Source organism: Sesamum indicum, unplaced genomic scaffold (assembly GCF_000512975.1).
Source record: "Sesamum indicum cultivar Zhongzhi No. 13 unplaced genomic scaffold, S_indicum_v1.0 scaffold00128, whole genome shotgun sequence".
NCBI classification, from domain to species: domain Eukaryota; kingdom Viridiplantae; phylum Streptophyta; class Magnoliopsida; order Lamiales; family Pedaliaceae; genus Sesamum; species Sesamum indicum.
Genome location: NW_011628055.1, coordinates 160,352 through 185,433, shown reverse-complemented (window position 1 = coordinate 185,433; position 25,082 = coordinate 160,352). Strand labels below are relative to the sequence as shown.

General features: G+C 36.2%; 5 protein-coding genes across 7 annotated transcripts in view; all 5 read right to left on the bottom strand.

Annotated features, from left to right (window-relative positions):
* The window catches only part of LOC105179272 (beta-fructofuranosidase, soluble isoenzyme I-like), an 8,305-nt gene extending 4,553 nt beyond the window's left edge, over positions 1 to 3,752 (bottom strand). The window contains exons 1-7 of one of the 2 annotated variants that reach the window (XM_011102888.2): positions 3,352 to 3,752; positions 3,170 to 3,178; positions 1,968 to 2,827; positions 1,707 to 1,865; positions 1,388 to 1,623; positions 1,200 to 1,287; positions 936 to 1,089 (exon numbers count right to left, since the gene is read on the bottom strand). In XM_011102888.2, the coding sequence (XP_011101190.1) occupies positions 936 to 1,089; positions 1,200 to 1,287; positions 1,388 to 1,623; positions 1,707 to 1,865; positions 1,968 to 2,827; positions 3,170 to 3,178; positions 3,352 to 3,637 (1,792 nt within the window). In that variant the 5' untranslated portion in view covers positions 3,638 to 3,752. The remainder of the gene's footprint in view (positions 1 to 935; positions 1,090 to 1,199; positions 1,288 to 1,387; positions 1,624 to 1,706; positions 1,866 to 1,967; positions 2,828 to 3,169; positions 3,179 to 3,351) is intronic. The other variant, XM_020691261.1, reaches the window with a different exon arrangement.
* A 998-nt stretch (positions 3,753 to 4,750) lies between these two features.
* LOC110011310 lies at positions 4,751 to 6,475 on the bottom strand. Its single transcript, XM_020691271.1, has 4 exons — positions 6,241 to 6,475; positions 6,024 to 6,153; positions 5,645 to 5,712; positions 4,751 to 5,059 (listed from the first exon to the last, which is right to left on the bottom strand). Exons 1-4 carry the CDS (start codon positions 6,427 to 6,429, stop codon positions 4,943 to 4,945), a joined length of 504 nt encoding a protein of 167 aa, XP_020546930.1. The 5' UTR covers positions 6,430 to 6,475; the 3' UTR covers positions 4,751 to 4,942.
* Positions 6,476 to 10,985: 4,510 nt separating this feature from the next.
* On the bottom strand, positions 10,986 to 14,009 carry LOC105179218 (putative glycerol-3-phosphate transporter 1). The gene is made up of 3 exons (XM_011102817.2): positions 13,824 to 14,009; positions 12,322 to 13,376; positions 10,986 to 11,898 (listed from the first exon to the last, which is right to left on the bottom strand). The coding sequence occupies exons 2-3, from the start codon at positions 13,325 to 13,327 to the stop codon at positions 11,339 to 11,341; spliced, it is 1,566 nt and encodes a 521-aa protein (XP_011101119.1). The 5' UTR covers positions 13,328 to 13,376; positions 13,824 to 14,009; the 3' UTR covers positions 10,986 to 11,338.
* A 1,737-nt stretch (positions 14,010 to 15,746) lies between these two features.
* On the bottom strand, positions 15,747 to 17,062 carry LOC105179216 (heat shock 22 kDa protein, mitochondrial). The gene is made up of 2 exons (XM_011102816.2): positions 16,689 to 17,062; positions 15,747 to 16,328 (listed from the first exon to the last, which is right to left on the bottom strand). The coding sequence occupies exons 1-2, from the start codon at positions 16,882 to 16,884 to the stop codon at positions 15,931 to 15,933; spliced, it is 594 nt and encodes a 197-aa protein (XP_011101118.1). The 5' UTR covers positions 16,885 to 17,062; the 3' UTR covers positions 15,747 to 15,930.
* Positions 17,063 to 18,092: 1,030 nt separating this feature from the next.
* On the bottom strand, positions 18,093 to 22,613 carry LOC105179215 (luc7-like protein 3). Of its 2 annotated transcripts, XM_011102815.2 has the most exons (8): positions 22,383 to 22,425; positions 21,762 to 21,890; positions 21,511 to 21,550; positions 20,504 to 20,579; positions 20,214 to 20,414; positions 19,907 to 20,119; positions 19,407 to 19,820; positions 18,093 to 19,311 (listed from the first exon to the last, which is right to left on the bottom strand). In XM_011102815.2, the coding sequence occupies exons 1-7, from the start codon at positions 22,423 to 22,425 to the stop codon at positions 19,440 to 19,442; spliced, it is 1,083 nt and encodes a 360-aa protein (XP_011101117.1). In that variant the 3' UTR covers positions 18,093 to 19,311; positions 19,407 to 19,439. The 2 variants fall into 2 exon arrangements, with proteins under 2 accessions (XP_011101117.1, XP_020546921.1); XM_020691262.1 differs by having other exon boundaries at positions 18,093 to 19,820; positions 22,383 to 22,613.
* Positions 22,614 to 25,082: the final 2,469 nt, after the last annotated feature.

The window sequence follows — 25,082 nt, the reverse complement described above, 5'->3', positions numbered from 1 at the left end:
GTATGTAGTGCAGAGCCAGATGATCCACCCGTTTGCTTTCTACGGGTTTCCTCGTTCAACATCATGTCTCTGATGTTGTCGAACTTCATCTTCTCCTTCCCAGACGAAGTGCTCACTGGAGTAACAACCACATCCCAACTGTCAGGTAAAGATGAGAGCAAAATTAACGCTTTCATCGTATCGTCAAACACAATATCCACAGACGCCAGCTGTGTCGTGAGTTGGTTGAAGTCATTGAGGTGATCGGCCCTTCCTCTCCTGAAAGCAAAATTAACGCTTTTACCTCATCGTCAAACACAATATCCACAGACGCCAGCTGTGTCGTGAGTTGGTTGAAGTCATTGAGGTGATCGGCCACCGACTTCCTCTCCTCCATCTGCAACCTGAATAGTTTTTTCATCAGCATAACCTTGTTCATTGCTGAGGGTTTCTCGTACATATCGGCAAGAGTCTGTAGAACTTCCTTCGTGCTCTTTGCTCCCTTCACATGATAGGCGACATTCCGAGAGAGCGACAGGATTATTGCGCTCATCGCCTTTCGATCGAGCACCTTCCATTCTTCATCACTCGTCTTCTCGGACTTCTCTGCAAGTGGTTCGTACAGGTCCTTCCCGTACAGGTAGGCCTCCATCTGCATACGCCAAAACCCAAAGTCGGAACCATTGAACCGTTCGACTGGAAACTTTCCCTCCATCTTAACTCCTTGAACCAGGCTCTTGATACCAGTTGTTAGGAAATGGATCGGGTTAAGATGGATAACAGGTGGAATATGAAGGCGATAAAAGACACATGAATTTGTTAACCCAGTTTGGATATAAATCCTACGTCTGGGGGCGATACCAAGCCAGGAGAAAACACTCAAAGAGGAGGAAAATTGAGGAGTACAACACACACACACATGTATGCAAGTCTTCACCACACGTGAAAGACAACACTCACCCTCGTCTCAACAGCAGCGACGCTGGCTCCCGTGGAATTGTTGAACAGGAAAATGCGTGCTTCACCATCAATGGCCTTTGTAGGGTAAATTCTTGATGTGATCACTCTCCTTCCTCCTTGTGCAAAGCTCTCCACAATGGAGTGATCCACCTGAATCGTTTTTTGATAAATTTGTTAAGAAATAGACACAAGGGAAGTGAGACATGAGTTGCAAAACACAAGGATATCTAACAAAAGAGTGCACAAATTTTTTCACATACCAATGATCTAATGGTTAAGTTTTCACCATCAAGCACGGGGACTTTGCTCCCGTAAACTATTTTGTCCACATCAGCAGCTACCGATGACCTGCACAATCAGCATATGCTTCACTCAAGAACACGGGTATAAAACAAGTTGGTTACAGTAAAAATAAAGCCATTGAGCAATCACAAACGACTAAACGAACCTCAACTCATCAGCACAAAAATGAGTCTCGACCTTCCTGTTATGCCCTTTAGCAATGTAAAAGTAGATTGGTGTCAACTCCAATAGATTTTCATCAGCAAGAATGATGATGCCAAATGGTCCTAACATTCCCCTATTAACAGAGCCACCGCTTGTAGGGCAGTCATATCCGACGTCTGCTTCAGTTGTCTCCTCAAACGCCTCTTTGTCTAATTCAAATGAGGCAACTATGTCCAGCTGCATTTGTTTAGTCACAGTGTCGGTAGTTTTATTGTAGAAAGCTTGGTTATGTTTCTGGATTATCGGACAGAGGAGCAAACCTGTGATCCTGAGTCGACTTCAATTGGCACAACCGATCCTGGTTCAAGCTTTACGTTGAACTCAAAACTATCTGATCTCAGGCTCTCCACTTCTTCTACAGGCCATTGGAGTATGTTGTTGCCTGTCTTTGGGTCAAACAAAACGGTCCTCGGAATAGACTGCATGAAATCAGACTATCTGAACTGCTTTTGAGCCATGTAGCTAGTGGAGAACTCCAATAAAAACAGGGGGAACAACAAACAAACAGGACGAAATGGTACCTGAACACAAGCCCAGCCTTTCAGGATATGAAGTTCTTCAGCATCAGTTTCTTTGATCCAACCCCATAAAATTCTCCTCTTCTTATTTTGGTCATAAAATGTCTTTGATGCATAATACTTCCTGTAGTCATATCTTAAGCCAACACCCACGTCCAATTCCGGGTCATCGGGAGTCCACTTGTTCTCAATCGGGTCATATGTTCCGAGTGCATAATAATCATTTCCGTCATCAAACAAACTTGCTTTCATCACGTGCTTAATATCGGGCCCATTAGCTGATGTATCCAACCCGTTTGCTTCCTTCAAAGAAATCGGGTAAAGATCGATGCACTCCCACATACCCGTGCCCGGGACTTCATGCAAGTACCCCTCCAACAACTCATACTTGAAGAAGTCAGCAGTCTCATAAACAAGTGAAATACCCATTTTATTGACTTTCGACCCAATTGTAATCCGCCACTTGTCTCCTCCCGGGCTACGCCAAGCAGTTGTCGGATCCCTAAAGTCCTCATGGCCAATACCCGGTGGAGGGATCATGACCGGGTTATTCGGGTACTTGACCCATTCAAGAAGGAGGGGATCGGATAGATTGGCGGGGTACGCTAGACACTGCACCTGCACGAGATCATGGGTGTTTCCTGTGTACAACATCATGATCCGACCATCGGGGAGGATCGTGGCGGATCCTGTCCAAACTCCGTTGATATCGTACCATTGATCAGGGAGCATTGCACAAGGAAGGTGGAGCCAGTGGATGAGGTCCCTTGATACTGCATGGCCCCATGTGATGTTGCTCCAAATAGCCGAATCTTGATTGTATTGGTAGAACAGGTGATACCATCCCTTATGAAACAATGGACCTGTCATGTACACATGCATCTTCCTGACATTGTTACCATGTCAATATTGTAATTGTAAATTCCACCTCATCATGTCGTGGATTTGCAAATCCTATCCAAGTTGGCATTGAAATTTCTATTACATTTAATATAAATATTCCTTGTATGCAATATATATATATATATATTTCTTTAAATACTTAGATAATAATTTATTGTACACTATATGCAATATATGGACCATTTCTTTCCTTTTTTCTTTTATAGGACTCACGGTGATAATTTTTGAATATATGGAATTCAAATGTCTTTAATTACTTTTAGACAAATTAATTAAAGAAAAAGAGTTCTTTAACCACTTACCATTAGGATCTGTCGGAGAGCGGTAGTCCACCACAATGCGCCCCCCAAAAGTTTTTCATACAAATCAAAAGATTTTAAAAATACTAATTAGCAAAATACAAAAAAAATCATAATGTCTAAATTATAATTATTATTATTTTTGAAAGGAAATTGTTGAATATGTATAATGTGTATAATCGTACCATTCATCCAATTCTTTTCTGGTTGAAAATGGTAAGCCGTCCTCTGCCATGACAGCATAATATTAGTCCAAGAAAAAGTCAACCCTCCGTGGCTAATCAGCCGGGAGACCTTCTCCGGCGGTACCTGCGACACCCCTTCTGGCCTTCTGTTGACAATCACGAGGACTAATGGCAACAAAAGGATAGATGAATACAAGATGCTGGGGAGGAGCTGCTTCTTGAACCGCCGGGAGGAGGCGGGGATGGGGGAGTAGGAAGGCGGCGCATGGGAGGAGGGGGTGGCCATTTCCAGGATGGAGGGAGACCATGAGTTGCAAATGGAGCTGTTATTATGATTATAGTAGTAGTAGTAGTAGGAGCAGGTGATTGGGTAAGAGGTGTGACGTGTTTGTGCGTGTCTGATTAGAATTTTGTCTGATGAAAATAATTATTAGAAGTAGGCGCCCATTTTTAATGGTTTACTTTTGACTCCCTCTGTCGTATTTTAGTATTGGGAGAATTTTATTTTTTATCTTTTAGATTATTTGCTAAATCACTTTTGCCTCCTTATATTTCAATCTTATTAATTTTACTTCCCAAGTAATTAAAGTTAATTTTGATCATTGGTTGATAAAAAACAAACGGATGTATTTCTCACGATTTGGTAGTATAAATTCTGTCAAAATTTCGATATGTTGCATGTGCTGGCCATGTCGTATAGTACGATTATGTTTCTCAATTATATTAATTTTAATACATGTTTTAACTATAAGATAAAAAATATTAAAATTTGTAAATATTATGAACCGAAATTACAAAAAAGTAACTATATATAGGGATCAAAATTGTATTTACCCACTTTTTGTTATTTTTAATTTTTCTTTTTAAATTAATTATAATATTTAACTTATAATTTATTTTTATTATAAACAATAAAAAATATTGCAAACACTCTTTGAACGTATAGATTAGCTTGTAAGTGGTGGCCCAACATTGTAGTGGCCCATCCAGACATCCTAACCCAATATTGGGCCGTATTGTTGATGGCCCAAGTTTACTTTTATACACCTTATTGTTTCTTTGATTGATCCGTTATATTTAGTATTTATCCATATTTATAAGTTTTATTTTGACGGATATGAAAATCTATTTATAAAATAAATTATATCTGTTTAAGAAAGCATTAGAACAAAATTTGGTATTACCTTCATTTTACTGATTATGGGCTTAAGTGAAAGTTTCTCACTTCCCTTTAATGAGTAAGGGCAGATGAAATATATATAAATACGTCTTTAGAAGTTGTATTTGAAAGCAAGAAGGTATCCCTCTTTTATATTCCGAGCTATGGACAGTTATTTTAGTTTTCACGTCGGTACTATCCCTTTTTGGTGCCTCATTGTTGGTCATAGATCCCAAAAGAGAGAGCGAGGTAGTTGAAAAACCAGTCGGCTCCAATGCCGTGGACCTTACAAAGATCGTATACAAAACACAAGTAGCAAGTAAAGGGTAATTTAACTAAAAACACTCCATGGTGGACTTCCACGTATTATTTTACCTATTTTGTAATAATAATAATAATAATAAATTAGAAATAACGAGGAAAATAATTAAATTATTTATTGTGAATAGGTGATTTACGATGGGGTGGCTGATAATCCGTCTTTGATAAATCTTCGTCCTTGAAAATGGCCATTTCTCTAACATCGAGGTCATGTGGCCATCTTGAAGCCTACATATCATCAACATAGGTAGAATAATGTCACAAATCCAATCATATCATCTCTTTTACTTTCTAATACTTTACCATATGTCCTCACATTTTTAACCCAACTAAATTTGGCCCACCAATTAATAAAATATTTTTTATGGAATGTCGTCAAAATTGTGCCTTGAAAAATTTAGAGATCAAAACTGATTTTGGCCAAAAATAGGGACCAAAAGTGTAATTTACCCTAAAATTCTGATATGTAATTAAACATAAAATGTTTTGGATATGATTTAATGTTGAATAAATTTGAAGTGTTGATGATAAAATGTGATTGGAATTGACAGGAGAATTGAGGACTATAGATGGAATGACATAGAATCCACATGTCTGTACATGACATCTGTCCTAGACCATTTGGTCCATATCAAACAAATGACCTAATTGTATCTCCATTTTGACTAGTCATTTTCAGTGTCATTTCTTGAAACACACATTATCTCTTATTTCTTAATTATTAATTATCGTGAACTATATATATATATATATATATATATATATAAGAACAACATAAAATACTCCAAGAGCATCTTAATTATAATTTATTACCTCTGAGATTGAGGGATGCAGCAAACCCTTGTGAAGATCAGAAGACTTATTATTACAATCTTCACTTCCTGCATTTCTCATATGCATAACGAGTTCAAGATATATATATGTAACAAAATAGACAAAATCCTAAGAAAAAAATTTAGCAATCTAATTAACATTAGTGAATAAATCATCACTCCTACATATATAGGATCTTGTATGTCCTAAATCATATAGACCTAACTAAAATTTTTGAACAAAAATCAGTTATGAGTAGGAGGTCTCGTCGTTGGCCGAGAATAATCTGAAAAAGTTCCAAGATTTTTGTAATATTTCTTGATAATGTCTGGTTTAGGCCAAGACATGGATACACAACGAGGCTTAATCAAAAATACACCTGACTTTATTCTTTCTATGCCTTTGTTTTTCTGGCATAAATCCTTTGTTTCCATTGGATTTAAACGCTTCCAAAATGTATTCTTCATGTTTGAACTATGATTCTTGTTGAATTTGAGATTCTTCTCGACCTGTATTATCAAACCCAAAAAAAAATTGATATTAGAAGACATGTTATGAAATGTAAATAAAGTAATTATAAGGGAAGAGACACAAACCTTGTGTGAAATCGAAGTGGCTCCAGCAAAAGGTCTAGCGTTACATGCATGCATTGTAAGGAAACAAGAAAGCAAGAGCAGGAGAGGAATTTTCGCACACATAATTGAGTGATTATGATGGGGAAAATTCTGTGTTGTCTGAGAAGAGTGTGGGAATATATATATATATATAAACAAAGATGTGTGCATGTGTTGAGACTGCCTATGACCTCTGACTCGCCTATGATTAGACAGTCTTGATCCGAGAACGAGTTCAGACATACTGTTGTGTACAAGACCACAATTAAGCATTAAATAAGCGTGATGCGATGCAATACGGGTCGGGTTTGAATAATTATGATTATTTTTTATAAAGAATGAATTTTGAAATTATTAGTAATTTTAACTAAAATTTTGGGAAGATTATGATTTGAATTTAATTTACTAATTATATGATTAATAAAGTGTAGAAAAGTATAATATTAATTAGTAGAGTAAATAGGAGAGGGTAAGGCATTGTGTTGTGTGGATACAAAATTAGGTGTTGGAGGAGACAAAAGAGAGTGTAGGATTGGAACATGGGGAGGGGAGGGGAGTGGAGTGTTGAGAAGACGTATGATTGAGTAAATGAAGTTGAGGAGGCCCTGTCTGTCTCCTCCCCAAACTTCACGTTTTCTAACACTTTTGTCAGGTCCCTATCAACTCAGCTTTTCCTCCAAATTTGAATATTCACTTTTGATTTATGTGGGAATTAATTTAAAATAATAATAATATGTTGTTGTAGTAATTTCTTTTTCCAACTTATTACTTATACTAAGTGGTTAAGACTAAAACTTTATTTTTGGGTAATTTCGATAAATAAATAAAAACTTTAGGTCAAAGAAATTTGTTAGTTAAGAAATAATAAAAATTGAGAATGTTTAAAAATTAAAAAAAAATTGAAGTTAGAACGTTTGGAGAAACAATTTTAGATTTATAATTTTATCAATAAATTTAAAAATGTAATTGGTTGAGAGCAGTTACTTACAACTTTTTATTTAAATCAATTTAATTTAAGTATTTCAAAATCAGAAACTATAGAATAAAAATATAATTTGAATTCCACTGATGACTTTAATAAAAGTTCAATCTCCTTGCAAAAATACTATTGAAAGGTTAGACAAAAGCCAGAAATTAAACAAAATAGTTACTACCTGGGAAGCCTCAATTTAGGAAGAATAAAAAGAATATAATTAAAGTCCTTAAATTAGGGTTCTTACTTTGACATTATTACTGTACTTACTTTGTCTTCTACTTCTTCAATCTTGCTAATTATTACATTATATTTAATCTTAGGATTAAATACACTTTGCATTCATGAACTATACATTTTGTCTACACTCCAAACATATGAAAAGTAACAAAAACATCCCTGACAAAATAATTTGAAATTGATAAGACAAAAACGTTACCCCTACACTTTTTTATTCTGTTTTCTAAAAATATGCTTTATTAAAATATCTCCCTAAATTATTTTTAGCAATTTAAAACTTTACTCACATTTTATTTTATTTATAATTTATAATTTTTTATAAATTATGGAGCACAAAAAAAATTATGACTCAATATATGCAAATATATTTTATAAAGTAAATAAATTATGTGGGTTAATTTCACTTTTCATATATACCCAAATTCATATAATTTATAAATTTTTATTCAATTACATGTCCACATAATAGAAATATATCATATCATTACTTAAAAAATTATAGAATTTTATGTATTAATTATATTTTAGATTTGCAGATTTTACAGTATATATAATTTGATGTAATATCTTAAATTTGTATTAATAATTCTTAAAAAAATCAATATATATAAAAACACATGCTAAAATTTTATAAATGTTTTACTAGTTGTGTAAAAGATATCATAATTATAAATTTAAGGAGTTTATACAGATTCTATACTCAATACAAAAATTATATATTTTGAGTAATGTCTATTTTAAATAAAAAATTTATAATAATTCATATTATATTTTAGGGGTGTAAATAATAAGGGCATTTTTATCATAAAAAAATTAGTATTTATCATGAAGAGTCATTTTGTTAGGGGTGTAAATACACTTGATGCATGATTTAAGAGTGCAAAGTGTATTTAACCCTTCATTTTATAAATTAATATCTTGTTAGTATACCTATGAAATCTGAGACATTCGTGTGAGATCAAACGTGAAATGAAATATTTCATCTCAAAATTCGAAAACATGACACCTTTAACTGCATGCTTCCATGGGTTGGTGCATTCATGCAAATGTTTGGAGATCTACAGACATGCTCCAAACATTTAGCAAGCTGATTAGCACTGGAAACTGATCATGTCCCTAATGCCCAAACTCTAACAACAAATTGTCAGATATCATGAAATTAAAAAAACCTTAAGTTTGTACTGTTTGCTGCTAATTCCCACTTTTAAATGGTTGAATCGGGTGGTCCTAAACTTTTTTGGGTCGTACGTAGTATGCAAACATAATACTAATTAGTTAGGGTAGTAGGAGTTGTCCCCTACCAAAACCCTTAACGGTTAAGTGATGGAGTCAATTAATTGAGTACATCAAAAGACGTGCAATTGGTCGAATGGTCTGAGCTGACCAGGTTGAAAATCCATTTGGGTTCGTGACCTGCAAACACAACATCGCAAATCCATTTGGGTTCATGACCTGCAAACACAACATCGGGCTAGGATCCTTGGGGTCTGTACTTAGGCAATTGATTTGCGTAGTTGAGTATATGGTGTGCATATTTGATCGGAGTTTTGATTTGTAGCAGTTTCACCCACATCACGGGCCTTTGTCTTGTTCTGCCAATGCAAGACTTTAATGGAGTAGTTATCTTGGAGTGCTAATAACATGTTATGAGACAGAATTCTGAAATTCTTCATGTGTGTCACTAACATTCGTGCCGTATCCACTTGTCTCCTAAGTTTTTTAGTACCAAAATTGTCTGAAAGCTACAATATTAAATAAATAAAATTATATTAATATATATATTAGAGTACCATATTTTTCAAATTAAAATAACAAAAATTTACTACAGTAATTATTAGATGGGGTTAAATGCATTTGCTGTCTGGCACCGTAGATCATCATTCTTTATGTTCGGTAATAGTATTTTGGCTCATCTTTTTAATTAGTGATTTTAGTTTTCTTTTTTTTTTTGTCAAAATTTATCTTTACCTACGAGAAGGATGAACTAGAGTGCAAGAAAAGGTTGAAATTGCGAAAACTAAAAAATATAGGATAAAAAGTGATATCCTAGAAGGTTGAAAGATAAAAATGCTTGAAAAAATGAGCCAATATGAATAATAAACCCAATTTTAAAAGATCATGTGAGATGCACATGCATTTTCTAGCTACAAGGGTAAATTCTGAAGGAAAAAGAATGACTAAATTCACAAAACTTAAAAAGATAAAGGACTAAAATCCTACCCTAAAAAATTAAAGAAAGAAAACATTAAATGACAAGTTTTATAGAACGAAAAATGCATTTAAACTTTATTGGATGCTAGAAAGTAATGAAAGATCATATAGATACGGAAAGAATTTGAAAAAGAAAAAAAAAAAGAGGGTACAAAGATGAATGTTCTCTTATTTTTAAAAAAATAATAAATACCTAAAATGGATGCTAAAAAGATGAATATTCTCTCATTTTTAAAAAAATAATAAATACCTAAAATGAAAAATAATTATATATGTAACTGTGATGTTATGCCCTTATTTTGAAAACTCTCTTTCACAATGTAATTGTTATTCAAATAGTAAAAAAGGAAAAATTAATATTAGAGGGAGGACAAAAATGTAATGTGCAACACGGCGTTGCTTAATCATGGAGTTATTTTGTCAGACGCTATCTACGCATTCTACTGCAACCGAGCGGCGGCTCAACTTTACACCACCCGCCGCGCATGGCGGACAATCCCCGCGGAGAACCCACAACATGAAAAGAACAGCCCTAAATCTATGTTCATTTTCCAGTTCGAATCAGAGAATGCCACTCACCAATAGGGCAAAAGAACGATGGGTATAGTAAGGAGCAGCTTCTTGCTCGTAGCTTCAACAGTAAGTGGAATTTACACAGCCCAAAGCGTCCCCAACATCAAGAAGGTTGTCCATGGAGCTCTTTTTACTGCCAATAAAGTGGAAAGAAAAATACCGCAAGGACGCCGTTTGGGCACTTGACTGAGCGTGATCGCAGTTTTGGTTTATTTAAATTTCAGGTTTTTATCTCTCCTCCTCTCTTTTTTTCCCCCCAAAACTGCCTGCTGGTTTGTGGGCTAAACTGTGATCGTTTGATTGAATTGTATTTCTTGGATGGATGTGATAAGTGATCGTATATGTGTAAGTGATTAATTGATGAAAAGATGGTTGCTTTATCAATGAATTTGACTGGTCATTTCCCCAGTTTTTCTCCCAGAAACAGAGTTTTAGGAGTTGCAAATCATGAGTAATGTAGAGTAAATCGAGTCAAGACGAAGGTATTTTTATCAAATATGTTTGGATTGTGATTGAGTTTCAAAATTGCATTTGAATTAATTGTATAGTAATCAAATCAAACTTTATCAAACTTTAGTTGAATCAAACTAAAGCAGCTCGATATTATGAAGCATGAATTCGTCATTGTTCCCCAATTGTATTGGTTTTGAGTTGAACTTGACTTAAGGAAGGAAAAATTATGTTCTTGTGATTTGTTAAATTTAAAACGTGAAGTTGAAACTAGCTTTGGAGAGAATAAGATATCTTTTGATTGAAAGAACTCAAAAGAGCAAATGATAATGTTAGACCTGTGGATAGCCATTTCCTCTGGCCTTCTCTAGGGACATATATTGTCCCATGTAGTATACAAGACTGTACAATGAGGTTATCTACTTATTTTTACATGTAATAGAAACAAGGGAATCACCATTTCTTCCCATCACAACATCAACCATGAATGACGCAAAAACATCTTCTATCAAGACCTCAACCACAAACTATTTACCACTCGATTTCATATCGACTGTGGCTACTCATCTGAGCCGAAATATCTAGCACACGGAGGCACGAGAACTCAGAAAACAACGCAGTTCTATAGTAAAATCATGCTTCAGGCAGAGCCGCCCTTGACCCAGGAAGTTCTTGTGTGCCCGGCCCTTGAATCTTTGCAGCCACCTCGGCCACAAGAAGTCTTGTTAGAAGCAAACCAGATATTAGTGCTGAAACCATTAGCATTGTGAATACAGCATTCCAGCTCTTGGCTGAAATGTATCCTGTTAGTAGAGGCCCGATGGCTGCCCCAATTGAGCCTGTTCCATCTATTATAGCAGTAACAGTGGCTAATGCCCGTGAATTGCCTTTTAACGAGCTGTGTGTTCCCAGGTCGGCTGAAACTGCTGTTGTTATAAGAGCATAAGGCCCATTCACAAACATTCCTGTGACCAGCATGAGTGTGATGTTTAACGTCATTGATATGTGGCCGTAGCTTCTGTACAGAAAGAGAGCTGGGATAGCACAGTACATGAAGCTTGCTGCTGTTATGGCCCTTGCATCTAGACGATCAGAAATGTGGCCTGCCAGGATCCCTCCGACCACCCCTCCAACGTCAAACATAGTCGACAAGTTTCCAGATTCCTCATCCGTCAGGTACCTCCCCTCTATAGCTGCAGATGTCACAATGAAATGCAATAAGTGTGAGAGAGAGACAATGCTGTGTATAGGAACCTATTTTCAATGCAAAAAAGACGTAACAACCTCCCCCGGTTGCTGGTATAATCATTGACTACATTCTCCCGCTTCTGAAATTACGAGAACTTTCACTTTTAGTTTATAAGATTTACATAACACTTCATTTCATTAAGGTTAAAGAATTTGATGGAGTGTTAATATTCTATTTCCAAGAAGTAGGACCGGTTGTTCTGTATCTAACCCCATAATTAAGATAATTGTAAGGTTTTTATTTCTTAGATATGGAAAGTTGAGAGTTTGTAATCTTAGAAATACGAGGGATATTGTCGGTAATTACACAAACTTCCACAGAGATCATTGTAATAAGCCCAAGAATTATATTTAGGAAACTCACTTACCTGTGTGGCTAATGTAGAAAGGAAGCCAGTATAGGAAAGTATAGGCCACCAATTTCGCGAAGAAAAGGCAAAGAGCAAAAGGCGCAACCCCAGGAATACTCCAAGCCTGTCGAAACCCCACAGCATCCTTTGCATCTGCCTCTGTTTCCAGCAAAGGTTGTCTTATTTCTTCCCCCACTTTCTTGGAGGAGCTCAATTCATCATCTCCCACAACAGCTCCAACTGATTCAGGACTAACCGGCAATAGGAAGAACAGCACCATGCCAACAAAAGCAATGCCTAAACCAGGAGCAACCATGGACCAACCCCACCCATACTTCAACAATATCGAAGCAGCCACAGAACCTATAATGTTACCAAGAGATGTATGAGAGTTCCAAACACCCATTATAAGTCCTCTCTTCTTCTTACCAAACCAATTTCCCACAACGGCGACCACAGAGGGCCACCCAGTGGATTGGAACAATCCGGCAAGCATTTGAACTACTAAGTAGTAAGAAAAGATATGGATGTTTGCCCAGTATCCAACTCCAAACAGGGCAGTAAACAAGCCCGTTCCAACCATTCCTACAAAAAGAAATACCCTAAGATCAACTCTGTCACCAACATGACCGGAGAAGTACATCCCCACCGCATACACGAACAGGAACGCCACATCAAGCTCACCGAGCATTTCTGTCCCATCGCGGCCGTTAAAGGGTGGCCATCCAGCTCCAAGAGCAGACAAATTCTTGGTGCTTTCGAATGGCTGGTGAGAATAAGCCCTTCTCCATGAGAAGGGGGCGTTTGTATCTGTGCGTGGCGTCTGCGGATCAAGAGCACTTTTGACAATGCTTGTGGTTTTTCTGGTCGTATGGTAGGCCAAGTAGGCGAAAAACGTCACAATTAGGACAAGTGCTTGATATGACTTGTAAGAAATGGCAGATCCTTTTATGTACTCTAGGAATTGGATTCCTGGTGGCTTGCTGTCGTTTACTTCCGGGGCTGGTTCGGCGGTGGATCCCATTAATGGATTGAAGGTAACTTGTGTATTATATAGAACAAACAATTGCAACCTGAAAACCGCAGGAAAGTAATGTAGGTGAGGTGAAGTGGAACATCAGAGGAGTTTGAGTCGAGAAAGCAAATATATAGGACAAATAGGGATGAGTAGATTTTTGAATTCTCCGAAATCCCATTGCCACAAAAAAGAAAAATCATATGTTCCAGGAAAATTCTCCAGTCGCTGTTACTCAAATTCTTTCATTGCACACATACACGCAGAGAACAGGAAGACTATGGATTTCTAACAACTATTGATTCTTGTAAGATGATCATCAGTCTTAAAAAAATGATTCTTGAAACATACTTCTTCAGCGTGCGGAAGACTTGGGTTTCTAACAACTATTGAAAATTTTCATTCAGATGGACAACATGAAATCCCAAGAACTAGAAAGATAAAAAACAAAGAAAAGGAAGGATATAGGAGAGATATGTATGATTAATAATAATAATATAATCACCTATGTTGATTGAGGTTGAAAGAATGTGTTGTGCTAATCTGTCTGCAGTATTTATGTCTCCGCCTGCAAATCTTCTGCTGGGGCTCGGTTCTTCTTGGCCTGTGATGAGTTGCTTAACGAACAAAAAGCTGGTGACGTTTCCCCGAAGCAGATGATAGTGAGTGACGATTGCAAGAAGAGGTTTCAGTTTCTGTTTCACTTTAAACTCTAAAGGGAGTGGGGGTGGGGGTGAGGTGGGGCTACTATGACATTCCCCAAACTGCCCTTCTAATACCTTTTACTCGTCACCTTTGACTTTCATACCACTCAAATCTCAAACCCTCAGGGGGTGGTGTGGTAATTTTGTGAACTTACAAGTAAACAACAAAACATAAGTGTTTTATATGTATAATTGTCATATTTAAACATTTATACATTTATAGTGAAGCGCAAAAATAAATATTGTAAATCGGTGGTGATTGAGTTGTCACTACTATCAATCAAAAGAAATGATTCACCATTACTGTAAGTGATCGATTTTTTATTAAATACAAAATAATTTTTGTAGTAAATTAATAAATTACCCCCTCTAAGTAAATTCTTTAGTATAATGTATAAGGATCAACATATCGGATTACACCTTCAAAATTTTCAAATTTTATTTTGTCAAATTTATTTTTCTTTTTTTTTTAAAAACAAGTGATACATATATATATATATATAGAGAGAGAGAGAGAGATGTGCAAGGCAATAAATGACTTTTTATTGAATTAAAATTGTCCAAGAATGTAAGAGATGATGTGATGAGATGATATATCAAATGTAACATCAATCAATTAAGACTAGTAATATAATATTATAACTAATTGATTTTATAATGTCTCTCCCCCCATCAACATTTAGACTTTATATAAATCAAAACTTTTTTGCAAGTTTCAAACACACAATTCCATGTCAAACAATCTTCTGGTTACACCATTTCCATGTTCCGCGTCCCGCCATTAAACAATTTTTTTTCTTAAAAAACTAACATTGCAAGCTTCCTTTAATTAAAATCACATAACACACTCAACATCTTTTTTTTTTTTCTGTTTTTTCCTGGAATGATGTAAATAGTCACTCTCAGACGCCGAGGGGAATGAATGCGAAATTTTGAGATGTAGTGCCTGTGTCTTATTTGCTATAATTTCCCAAACCGTATTTGGTGGTGTGCAGTTATGTTTAGTATTGTTGGTTGTTTTTCAGAACGTGGACACTCTTTTGAGATGTTCATCCCACTTACGGTCCAGAGAATAAGTTCCAGGAGACGCATTCATATCTACTATTCGACCTTTTCATGGGATATTCGAATATTACTAAAGCATATTTCTTCTCTGCGTGCGAGACGCTACATAAAATCAATCATACTACAAAAAATTGTTTTACTTGAGTTATGTCCTTTTAGTCAAAATACACTTATATTCATAGCAATTTAGTCCAGCTAATAAGCCCGAATAGAAATTTTCCTAAACAGCATATGGATTGCCTGTCACGACAATGTAAACGGCGTACCATTCTAATAACATCCCGATTGTATGTTATCTCGTATCATCAAATTGAAATCCACACGTCGGAACATGCCCTTGAATGGATCCTAAATAAACATCATACGAGTCCAGTCCATATATCTCTCTGCCTCACCAGAATCATAATATTAGAACCGCATTCCCGCCCATCAAAACCCAACTCATTCCACCGTTGAAACCCCAGGCCCAACTTACTTAAGCCCATGCCCAACTTGACCAACACCCAGAACCAGCTCACAGCTCCTACTCATCTTAAATTAAAACCAAACCCAAACTGCACATTCAAAGCCGAATTCATCCCGAAAAACTTGTTAACGTTTTTGCAATTATACCGCTCACTGATTGTGCGATATTACTTGTAATACATTCACAACATACATTGAACTGATCCAAGAAAGAGAAAAGTGATCCCATGACAAAATTAAGAAGCTGTCTCAAGATATTCGATATGCTTAAAGTTAAAACTGAACGCAGAAGTACAAGAAACAGACAACTCTCGCTTATTTTATTGACAGTTTCGTTCCATCACCTATCTCTGCTGCTAAAAGGACACTACGTACCATTCACTCAACACTCACATGGAAAACATCAGACCTCTCCTCTTCCTTGATCTTGGGCACAAACACTTTCAGAACACCATTTTTCATCTCAGCCTTGATCTCATTGGTCTTGTAGAGTCTCTCTGGCAGATCAATCCTGCTACTGTACCTCCTTCCATGCTCCTCTTCCTCGAATTCCTTCTTGCCCTCGCCTTTGATGATCAGAGTATTCTGCTCCACCGAGACTTTCACATCCTCCTTGTCTAACCCAGGCATATCCATGCGCAGGTGGAGCCCGTCAGCAGTTTCCCTGGCATCCCAGTTACGGCGAATGCTGGAAGTGACAGGGGATTCCATGAATTGGTCCATCATGTTCAAGATTTGACTAAGGCTGCTCCTCGTGGAGAACGGATCAAATACTCCTGCGTATTATGAAAATGCAATTGTTAACGAAATTGCTCTTAAGGAAATTATCTCTAATTGTTACTGCAATCTTCAAACAAACGCATAGACGACCTCCTAAATTGAAAAATAGTAGCACATCAGCTATTGTACTATAGGACTTGTAGTAGGCTTATGCACAGACAGATCTGAGTACATACGGAAACATCAGAAACACGAAATCAATAAAAATGTAGCACAAACGAAATGAAGCAAGCAAAACAGAGGGGGAAAAAAAAAGAATAGCACAATCACCACATGCAATTACACGAAACAGGCTTCAAGTAAACATAAACAGCAAGCGCACACTCAAACCAAGTATAGACTGCGAGAACAGATACCTGCGAAGGGAGAAAAGACGCGACGATCAGGACGGCGGTCTACGTCCACATCGCGGTCGTCGCTGTCATACTCGCGAACGGCGTTGCTGTTGAAGAGTCGGAAGGAAGCCGGCTGAGCTACAGCGCGAGCCGGACGGAACGACCTGGCGGCGAGGTTGGAGGAGAGGAGCTTCTTCAGAGCTAGAGAGGACGCCATTTCAGTTGCGACGTGCGATTGAAAGCTTGGAGAAGACGAAAGCGATGAGGTTTTGGCAAGGGTTTAAGCGAAGACAGCGCGTGAGTTGCAAGTGAGATGTGCGACGGGGGGGCAGTGGGGTAGAAGCGAGATTTAAAGGGAGGAGGAGCAGTGTGTAGAAGGTACGCGAGTGGATTATGGATAGAGTGATGGAGAAGACGAGAAGGTTCGCGAGAAAGACAGAAACTTTTCGCCCAAGGAAACATGGATCCTATATTGGGCCTGAATCTACTGGGCTTCAGGTTTATGGGTTTTGAAGTGGGCCGTTACACTTTACTATGGCATTGCATAATTTGCATGAGGTGTTCATTATGAAATAAATAACAATGAGAGACGAAGAATGTAGGAATTCTTGATGGGTGGAAACTGGAAAGGTAAAATCAGTTGGGAAATGCTAAGCTGAAGTACAGTTACTGTTACAACTGACCATGCTAGCAGACCATCACCACAAGCACAACTTGGTTCAAATTGTATCTCTTTACTTACACTATCCATTATTTAGTTGGCATAACCTCTTTTCAATAAAGGAGGCCAGTCTTGAGGTACAATTCACGTTCCCTACCTCCCACCCGTAATGTAATAACAAAGTACATTTTATTTATAGATTACTAATTACCGTGGCACGCAAACTTGCATGCATATAGTCGTAATAACAATATAGCGATTTAGAAAAAGATAATTAAAAGTGGAGCAAGCGACAAATGAGTAAAAATGAAAGATAAATATGATAGTAACTTGAAAAATGATTTGGATCGTTTAAGAAAAATAAATAATTATATTATTATAAATATTTAATGATATATTTCAAACCGATATTTATGAGTGAGCGCCTAGGATCTCTTACGAAGAAACTGAACAAAACATGATAAAATCCTCCAAACTCAGCCACTCACTATTTCTTGCTTCTTGGGCCCCTTATGGTACCATCATATACTATTCTCTGTACAAAATTGCTGCATTCGTGTTCTGTTGAAAGCCATCACTATCGCCCATCGGCTAGCAGAAGGTCATGCAATTACATTCAGCATCTTGACCAGCCAACTTCCACCATGTATGAATTCAGTTTATGGAAATATTAACCCTACTCTTTTCAACTTTTTTCACTGCGTGTCTAAGGAAATATCCTCCTAGGAACTCAAATTGTAGAAATAATAGCTATTCAGATCCCATTTCTCTATAAACCTCTCTATTCTTTCCATCTGTAAGATAAAATACATCCATTTTCTGTTTGGTTACAAACAAAACTTAATTGCACCGTGTAGCTTTATATCCTGTGTAGGAGGTAAATATGATCAAACTGAACTCCAGTTACAAAATTGAACACCCTTAAAGAGACACAGTAATAATTCATGTAAGCTAGCGCTTGGATCTGCCTTCTGATATACATTGAACATTGGATGATCATCACCCATAATATCACTACTACTTTGAGCTGAAAGCAGAGCACCTGTGCTTGGCAAGTCCTTCCAATCTATGTACTAACCATTTTATCAACCATAGCACTCTAAACAACGCATCACCAAGCCAAATTGTGCCAAGACAATTTTGCAACTATGCTGGTAGTCAATGTGACTCCACGACAAACAGAAGTTCCATCAACTCGTTCGCACATGTTCTGTTATAGTGAGCAACAAATTTCACCGTACAAGAAAACAGAGAGTTACCATAGGAAATCCAATGCAGTCCTGGACATCCTTGCATAATCTTGAAAAACGGCCTTGTGCAGAATGGAGTTTCATTTTCTAAAATTTTCAACATGGTGTGCACACTTCACACCAGTGACCTGAATATAGCTTCAAGGAATACATACAGAGTAATCCTCATAACTATGGAGAAGGCTAATATATTATCGATACGCTTTAAGACCAGAGGAAGGAAAAAATTGGATTCCTAGTCTAATCAAACCACAGCATTAATTTTTACCTATGATTTGTTCCAGGGACAAACTAGCAACACTACCAGTATGGATAGTAATGATGCTTTCATACTTCAACTATTCAAATCTGGTGCTAATGAGGGATGAAATACAAATCAGGTAAGAAAGATTTACCCCAGCAGTCCAAGAGCTTCACATAAGTGCAACAGCAGATCTACATGAGATCTTATTTGTGAGCAACAATCACAAGAAATAAATCACATTGCATTACCTGAGTTACCTATGAGAAGGGACACAGATTTGCCAGAAACTCTGAATAAACCAAGCCAAAAACAAGAAAAGCAAACTGGTAGAATGGTGAAAAGCACTGGCTTGAGGACAAAATCACTTGTAAAGCATCAAACAGTCAACCGAAACTTGAATAAAAGAGTTACGCCAATGAAATTGTACCTACCTCAACCTTTTCTCCTCTAATTATATTGTTGATAGGGAGATGGTACAGTCTCATAGAGCTGTGAGAACAGAAAACACGTTTACTCATAGTGACAACAGAACTTAAGCCTCCAATTCACACACATTAAACTTTGGTGGTTTATAAAGTGTCTACCTCTTCAGAATTCAGAAATTTTTATACAATCCTCTAATGTGGACGACCTGGACTCCTGGATGACCTTCTGCGACCATGCCTGAGGGGAGAACGTGACCTGCTTCTGTCACGTTCTCGGTATCTATCCCTACTGCCTTCTCTTCCGTTACTCGAACTGCTGTTCTTCCTATCTGATCCTCTTCCCCCTTCCCGGCTTCCTCTACCATTTCTTTCACGAGATCTCTCATGGTCACGATCCCGTTCTCGGTATCTGTCCCTCTCCCTGTCATTATCCCTATCACGATACCTGTCCCTGTCAGTAGAGTCACTTCTTCGGCGTCTGCTCTCATATTCTTTTTCCCGTAGCTTTCTTCGCTCCTCTGCTTCTTTCTCCCTAGCCAGTCTCTCTTCTTCTCTAGCCTTCTCCTTTGCTTCCTGGTGATTGTATAAAATATATAAATGGATGTCAATTATTTGGTGATTGCACAAATAGAGTATGACTTGCATAATATGAGTATTACCTTATACTCAGAGAGGAAGTCACGGACCATTCCATAACCCATGTGCTGCTTGCCGGTAACATGCGACTGAGTTCTCTCTGCAGCATCATTTGCCACTAGAAAGGAACCACATATTTCACATAATGCCATTTTTTTCTCCTGTGCAACCATCAATAGTTTATCCTGCTGCGGTTGCTGAGTCAAGGCTGTCTTCTCAATATTAAGCATTTCCACCTGAAAAGCATAGCAGTCAAAGTTAGTCAAACACAATCTGCGACACTTCCATAATTGAGAAGTGCAAAATCACATAGTGAACATATGAAAGCACCTTTCTCATAAGTGCCTCAGCTTCGTCAACCTTTCCTGCTTCACCAAGAGACTCAACTTGTTCCAGCAGGTTCTTTATCTTCTCTTCCAGCACTGCCAACTGCTCAGATTTTTCAGCTGAAATAGGAGGAGGGGGGGGGACCTCAACCTCCTGTGCAAGGCGTTCACGACCACGCCTCACTCTTCGATCTAAATCTGAAACCTGAAACAGAAATTTGAAAATTGGTGAAACTATTATCAGAGATCATATCAATTGACATTGAATCATAAGTACTGAAGACAGATACTTGCCAGCTTTTCACAGAAGTGAGCTAGTTCAGCTTCAAACTTGGGGACATATGAATCATGTCTGGGGGACTTCTCAAAACTACAGAGAGAAACAACAAGGTGTCATCTAGACTCCAAAATACGCTTATAATCTTGAAACTACTGAGGGAAACACAGAAAATGCATGACTGTCCATGGATGTTATGCAAGTTTGTATCAGATGCCTCAAGTTAGTATAGTGACTCAGCAACATCTGCTGTGATAACAAATTGCTTAAAACAGATTTTCAACAGGGTCCTATCTCTGAATATTGTTGATTAATCCATCTTGACATGAAAATCACGAGAAAAGATACAAAAATAGAAAAGGAAATGCTGATGCAGCATCTGTCTTTTCTTGTGGCCCTTCTCAAAGAAAACAGAGAAGAACAAAAGCACCTAGATTCCATGATCAGCTTATATAGGTTAAGTTACTCAAGAGCTTTATAGTGTACACTGTCAATATCTTTTTGAGGTCTAAAGTTAATACAATAAAAAACTCGTACATCTGTTATGTTAAAAGAAGTATTTTGAGGGGCTACCTTTCAAATTTTATAAAAACATCCAATACACAACCCGTGTAATTAGGATGTTCTAAACAAGTCGGTAATGTCTCATAAAAGTGTGCTCTAAAAGGAACTAAAGAGCTGTTAGTTGTTGCATGTCACTTATTAATGCCAAACGTTCCATATGGTCAAATCTCCTTCATCAGAAAACAACGATTATATACAATCTTAAGCCCCTGCGCCTCCATGTCAGACAGCCACAGAAGGCACACTCTTCAAAAAGACACAAAAGCAGGACAATAAATAGAATTCAAGGCCAGAACTGTAAAAGTATACACAACAGGTTTGCTGGGCACGAGCTCCTAGTCTCACAAGAATTCAGAGTAAAAATTGCACCTAAAGACATGGCATGTTAAAACTAGTGTATAACACCCTAGAAATAGAGAACGCTTGAAAGAAAAATTCCAGCTTAATAAGCTCCTATCACCTTTCCTTCAACTTTGGATCATGAATTTTTGGGCACACCCCTGATACAATCAACACAACCAAGAACATTAGTTAGCAATATAGCAGGTGCAGGAGAGGAAACATGGAGATATTTAGGTACTAAATGCAAATGCTTTAACAACGCGCATAACATACTATTAGGTGATGAAATAAGCCGATCTTCTTCAACATACTCTAAATAATACCTCCAGAGAAACTAGGAAGCTTGAATGAAATGAAGCTAGACATTACCTAGATCACTCCGAGTGTTTACAAACAAATCATGGGGGCAAAATCGAACCATGTAGCATCCACAAACTTCCTTATCGTCCCACTTAATTTCCCGGTACCCTCTTCTCTCTTCTTCCGTCAAATTACGCGCTGCAGTAAGAACAAGAATATGAATAAGCATTCCATTCAGTAGTATGTGCATAGAGAAATAAAAGAATGCATTTCCAGAACAGGTTTATGCTTCCAAGAAGTAAATTCGCAAACTTCAATCACCCACAACAACAAAAGATGAGAACAAAAAGATGTAGCAGTAAATTTTAATGTGCTACTCTATATCAATTAAGACCTTGCTTGCTGAAACTAGAAATTTGAGGTCCTAACTCCTAATCGAAATTTTGACAAAAAATTAGTTCACAACAACTGTCCAGTTCGAAATTTAGCCTCCAATTAGAATCTTCAAAGCCAAAAATAAAGCAACAATCTATTGACCAAAACCTGGGGATTGGACACTCAATCGAGCAATAATTCACTGACAAAAAATAAGCTTGAACATACAGAAAACTTAACCGCAAATTCCATCGAAAGAAAGCACAGAATCTAGATTCAAAAGCTAGGGTTTAAGGCAACGGAAATACTTCTAACCTGAGCCCATGAGTTCATCAAGCAAAGCCCTCTGAGCATCCATCGGTGGCAGATTGAATGTACCGAAGCTCGAAACAACAATAATCCTCAAGAAATAATTTAGTGATTTACAGTTTCTAGATAATATCAATGAGAAGCCCTAAGATTTAGTCGGGGAGCGATTTATAGTGTGGTATCAGAAAATTGAACGTTGTGGTAATTAGGGTTTCAATACTATTGCCCCAGGATTTGTTTGGTTGCTCGGTTTTGTGCTCCTGTATATAGTATTTAAGTTTTTTATATATATTTAATTAGCTTTAGCACCAATATAATAAATAATCTTTTATATTTTAAATAAATAAAATATATAAAATAATATATTATATTTAAAAAAAACAATTTAAAAGTATTATCAACACAACAAAAAATTTAGTACAGTAACTCTACAAATCGCCGTTTGTGAACAAAAAATATTTTTTATAATAATATATATTTTAATTTTGTTATATAAAAAATATTATTTTAAAATATTAAATTAATTATATATTTATTGGTGGAGTACTGAAAATGAAGGCAATAAGCGCAACGAAATTTAAAGATTTTACAACTAAAAATAAACATGCAATAAGATATATACATAAAACGTTTATCCATTGGAATAATAGAATTATGTGAGAGCACAAAATAGGGCAATTAAACTGATTTAATACCTTTTGCACTCCCTCTGAAAAAGATATAATGAATGTTCTCCAAAACAACCTCCTTCTTAGCAAGCGATGCATCATTCACAATCAAATAGCCAACCATATATCATATATATATATATATATATATATATAATGCACTTGAAATATAAGTTATATATATCGTTGTTTGCCGCAACAATAATGATAACTTATCTTGGGATTCCAACTATTGGTAGGCTCAAAACTAACTTTTTTTAAAAGTTTCAAAAGGATGCGCTATTTTTTGAAACTGTATACAGTGCACTTGATTTAGAGACCTCAAAGAGTGAACTCCCATAAGGTTCGTTTACTTTTGTAGTTGAAAAAAGTAGTGAATTTTGTCTGTTTAGATAAAAATGCAGAAATGCTAAACGCACACAATTATTAAATGAAGTAAATGTTGATCTACTCGGCTGATTTTTCTGTCATGCAAGAAGGGTATTTTTTATTTTTTTAATTTCAAATATGGTGGACATGTGGGAATAATTCAATATTGCGGATAAGAGGGTCAATATGTAATTTTATGGGTAAAATGAGGGTTAGAAAAGTACTTTCTTTCTCGAGACCTAAAAGACGATCGAACTAAGTAAGATCAAGGCCTCTTATACATGATAAATTACGTAAATTTATCAAAAATTACGGATTAGGACACAACCTCGTACCAATAAAAAAAATATTGGATATTATTGGATTGGGCCAAAGTTCCAACAATATCCAACCTAATAAAGCAATGTAAGCAAGGCCTAAGCATATTTTGATTTGGTCTTCCAATCTCATTGGAGTGTGCTTCCATATGCATAAATGAGTGTGCTCCCTCCAACCACATTCAACAAGTGCGCTTGTTTAATTATTTCAATTAATTAGCAAAAAACACATACCAATTAATCCAAAATTAATATATCACAATACTTAAGTAATCATATCAATTAAAATGCTGGTTCCTAACAAGCATTATCACACACACATTAATATCTTTATGTTAATGTCCATGAAATGAGACTTTTGCTCAAATGATGTTAATTGTGTGAGCAATCCTCTATAGGATTAGTGATATATTCATCTCATTGATCTTTGGTTTGGAATGTATAAGACTAAAATCTTGAGCGCAAATTTCATAATCACCATCATATGTGCTACCATGTGTCATAGTTATGAATGACCTAAAGACTTTGTTCAATTGCATAATATGAATACACAAATTAGGAATGAAGAATACAATATGATTTATTAATGTAAGATAAATAAGATCGTTTATTATACGAGTATTATAACGTGCTATCAAGCTACATCATATGCACTAATTGGCACATCGAGCACTTCCCTAATACTTACAATATATATATATATATGTGCATGTTTTTATGTATTAAATATCTGATAAATATTTATTATTTACAAAAATATTATACATACTATCTATTAAAAAATTTTAAAAGTTAACTTATTAATGTTGTATACTTTTAACACATATTTAATAGTTCAGTATTAAGATTTGCTGTATTTAATTTATTAAAAATAATATATATTATTTGTGATTATAAAATTTTGTAAATATAAATTTTATTAAATATCATTTAGCAATATAAAAAAGAATAATGTATTCCCAATCTATTTGGAATAGTTAAAAACTATGAGGGAGATAAGAAATAATAATTAACGACAGAGGTAAAATATAAATAAGTAATACTATGATTTTTTAATTATAATTCCAGAATTATGTTAAATTGCACCAACCAAATATATTATTATTAAGTATTTTTTCCTCTGTATTATATTTGAACTTTGAAAAAAAAAAGAATCTCACTTTGCAAATTTCCACCATCTATAAGATTGAATTTTGAATTCGGAGCATAAAATTACTGTAATTTTACCATATAATTTTCGGGTTAAATCCGTTTTGCCCCCCTGTGATATAACAAAATATCAAAAACCCCCTTATGAAATTTTTAATATCAAAAATCACCCCTAGGTTACCAATAAATAATCACACAGCCCC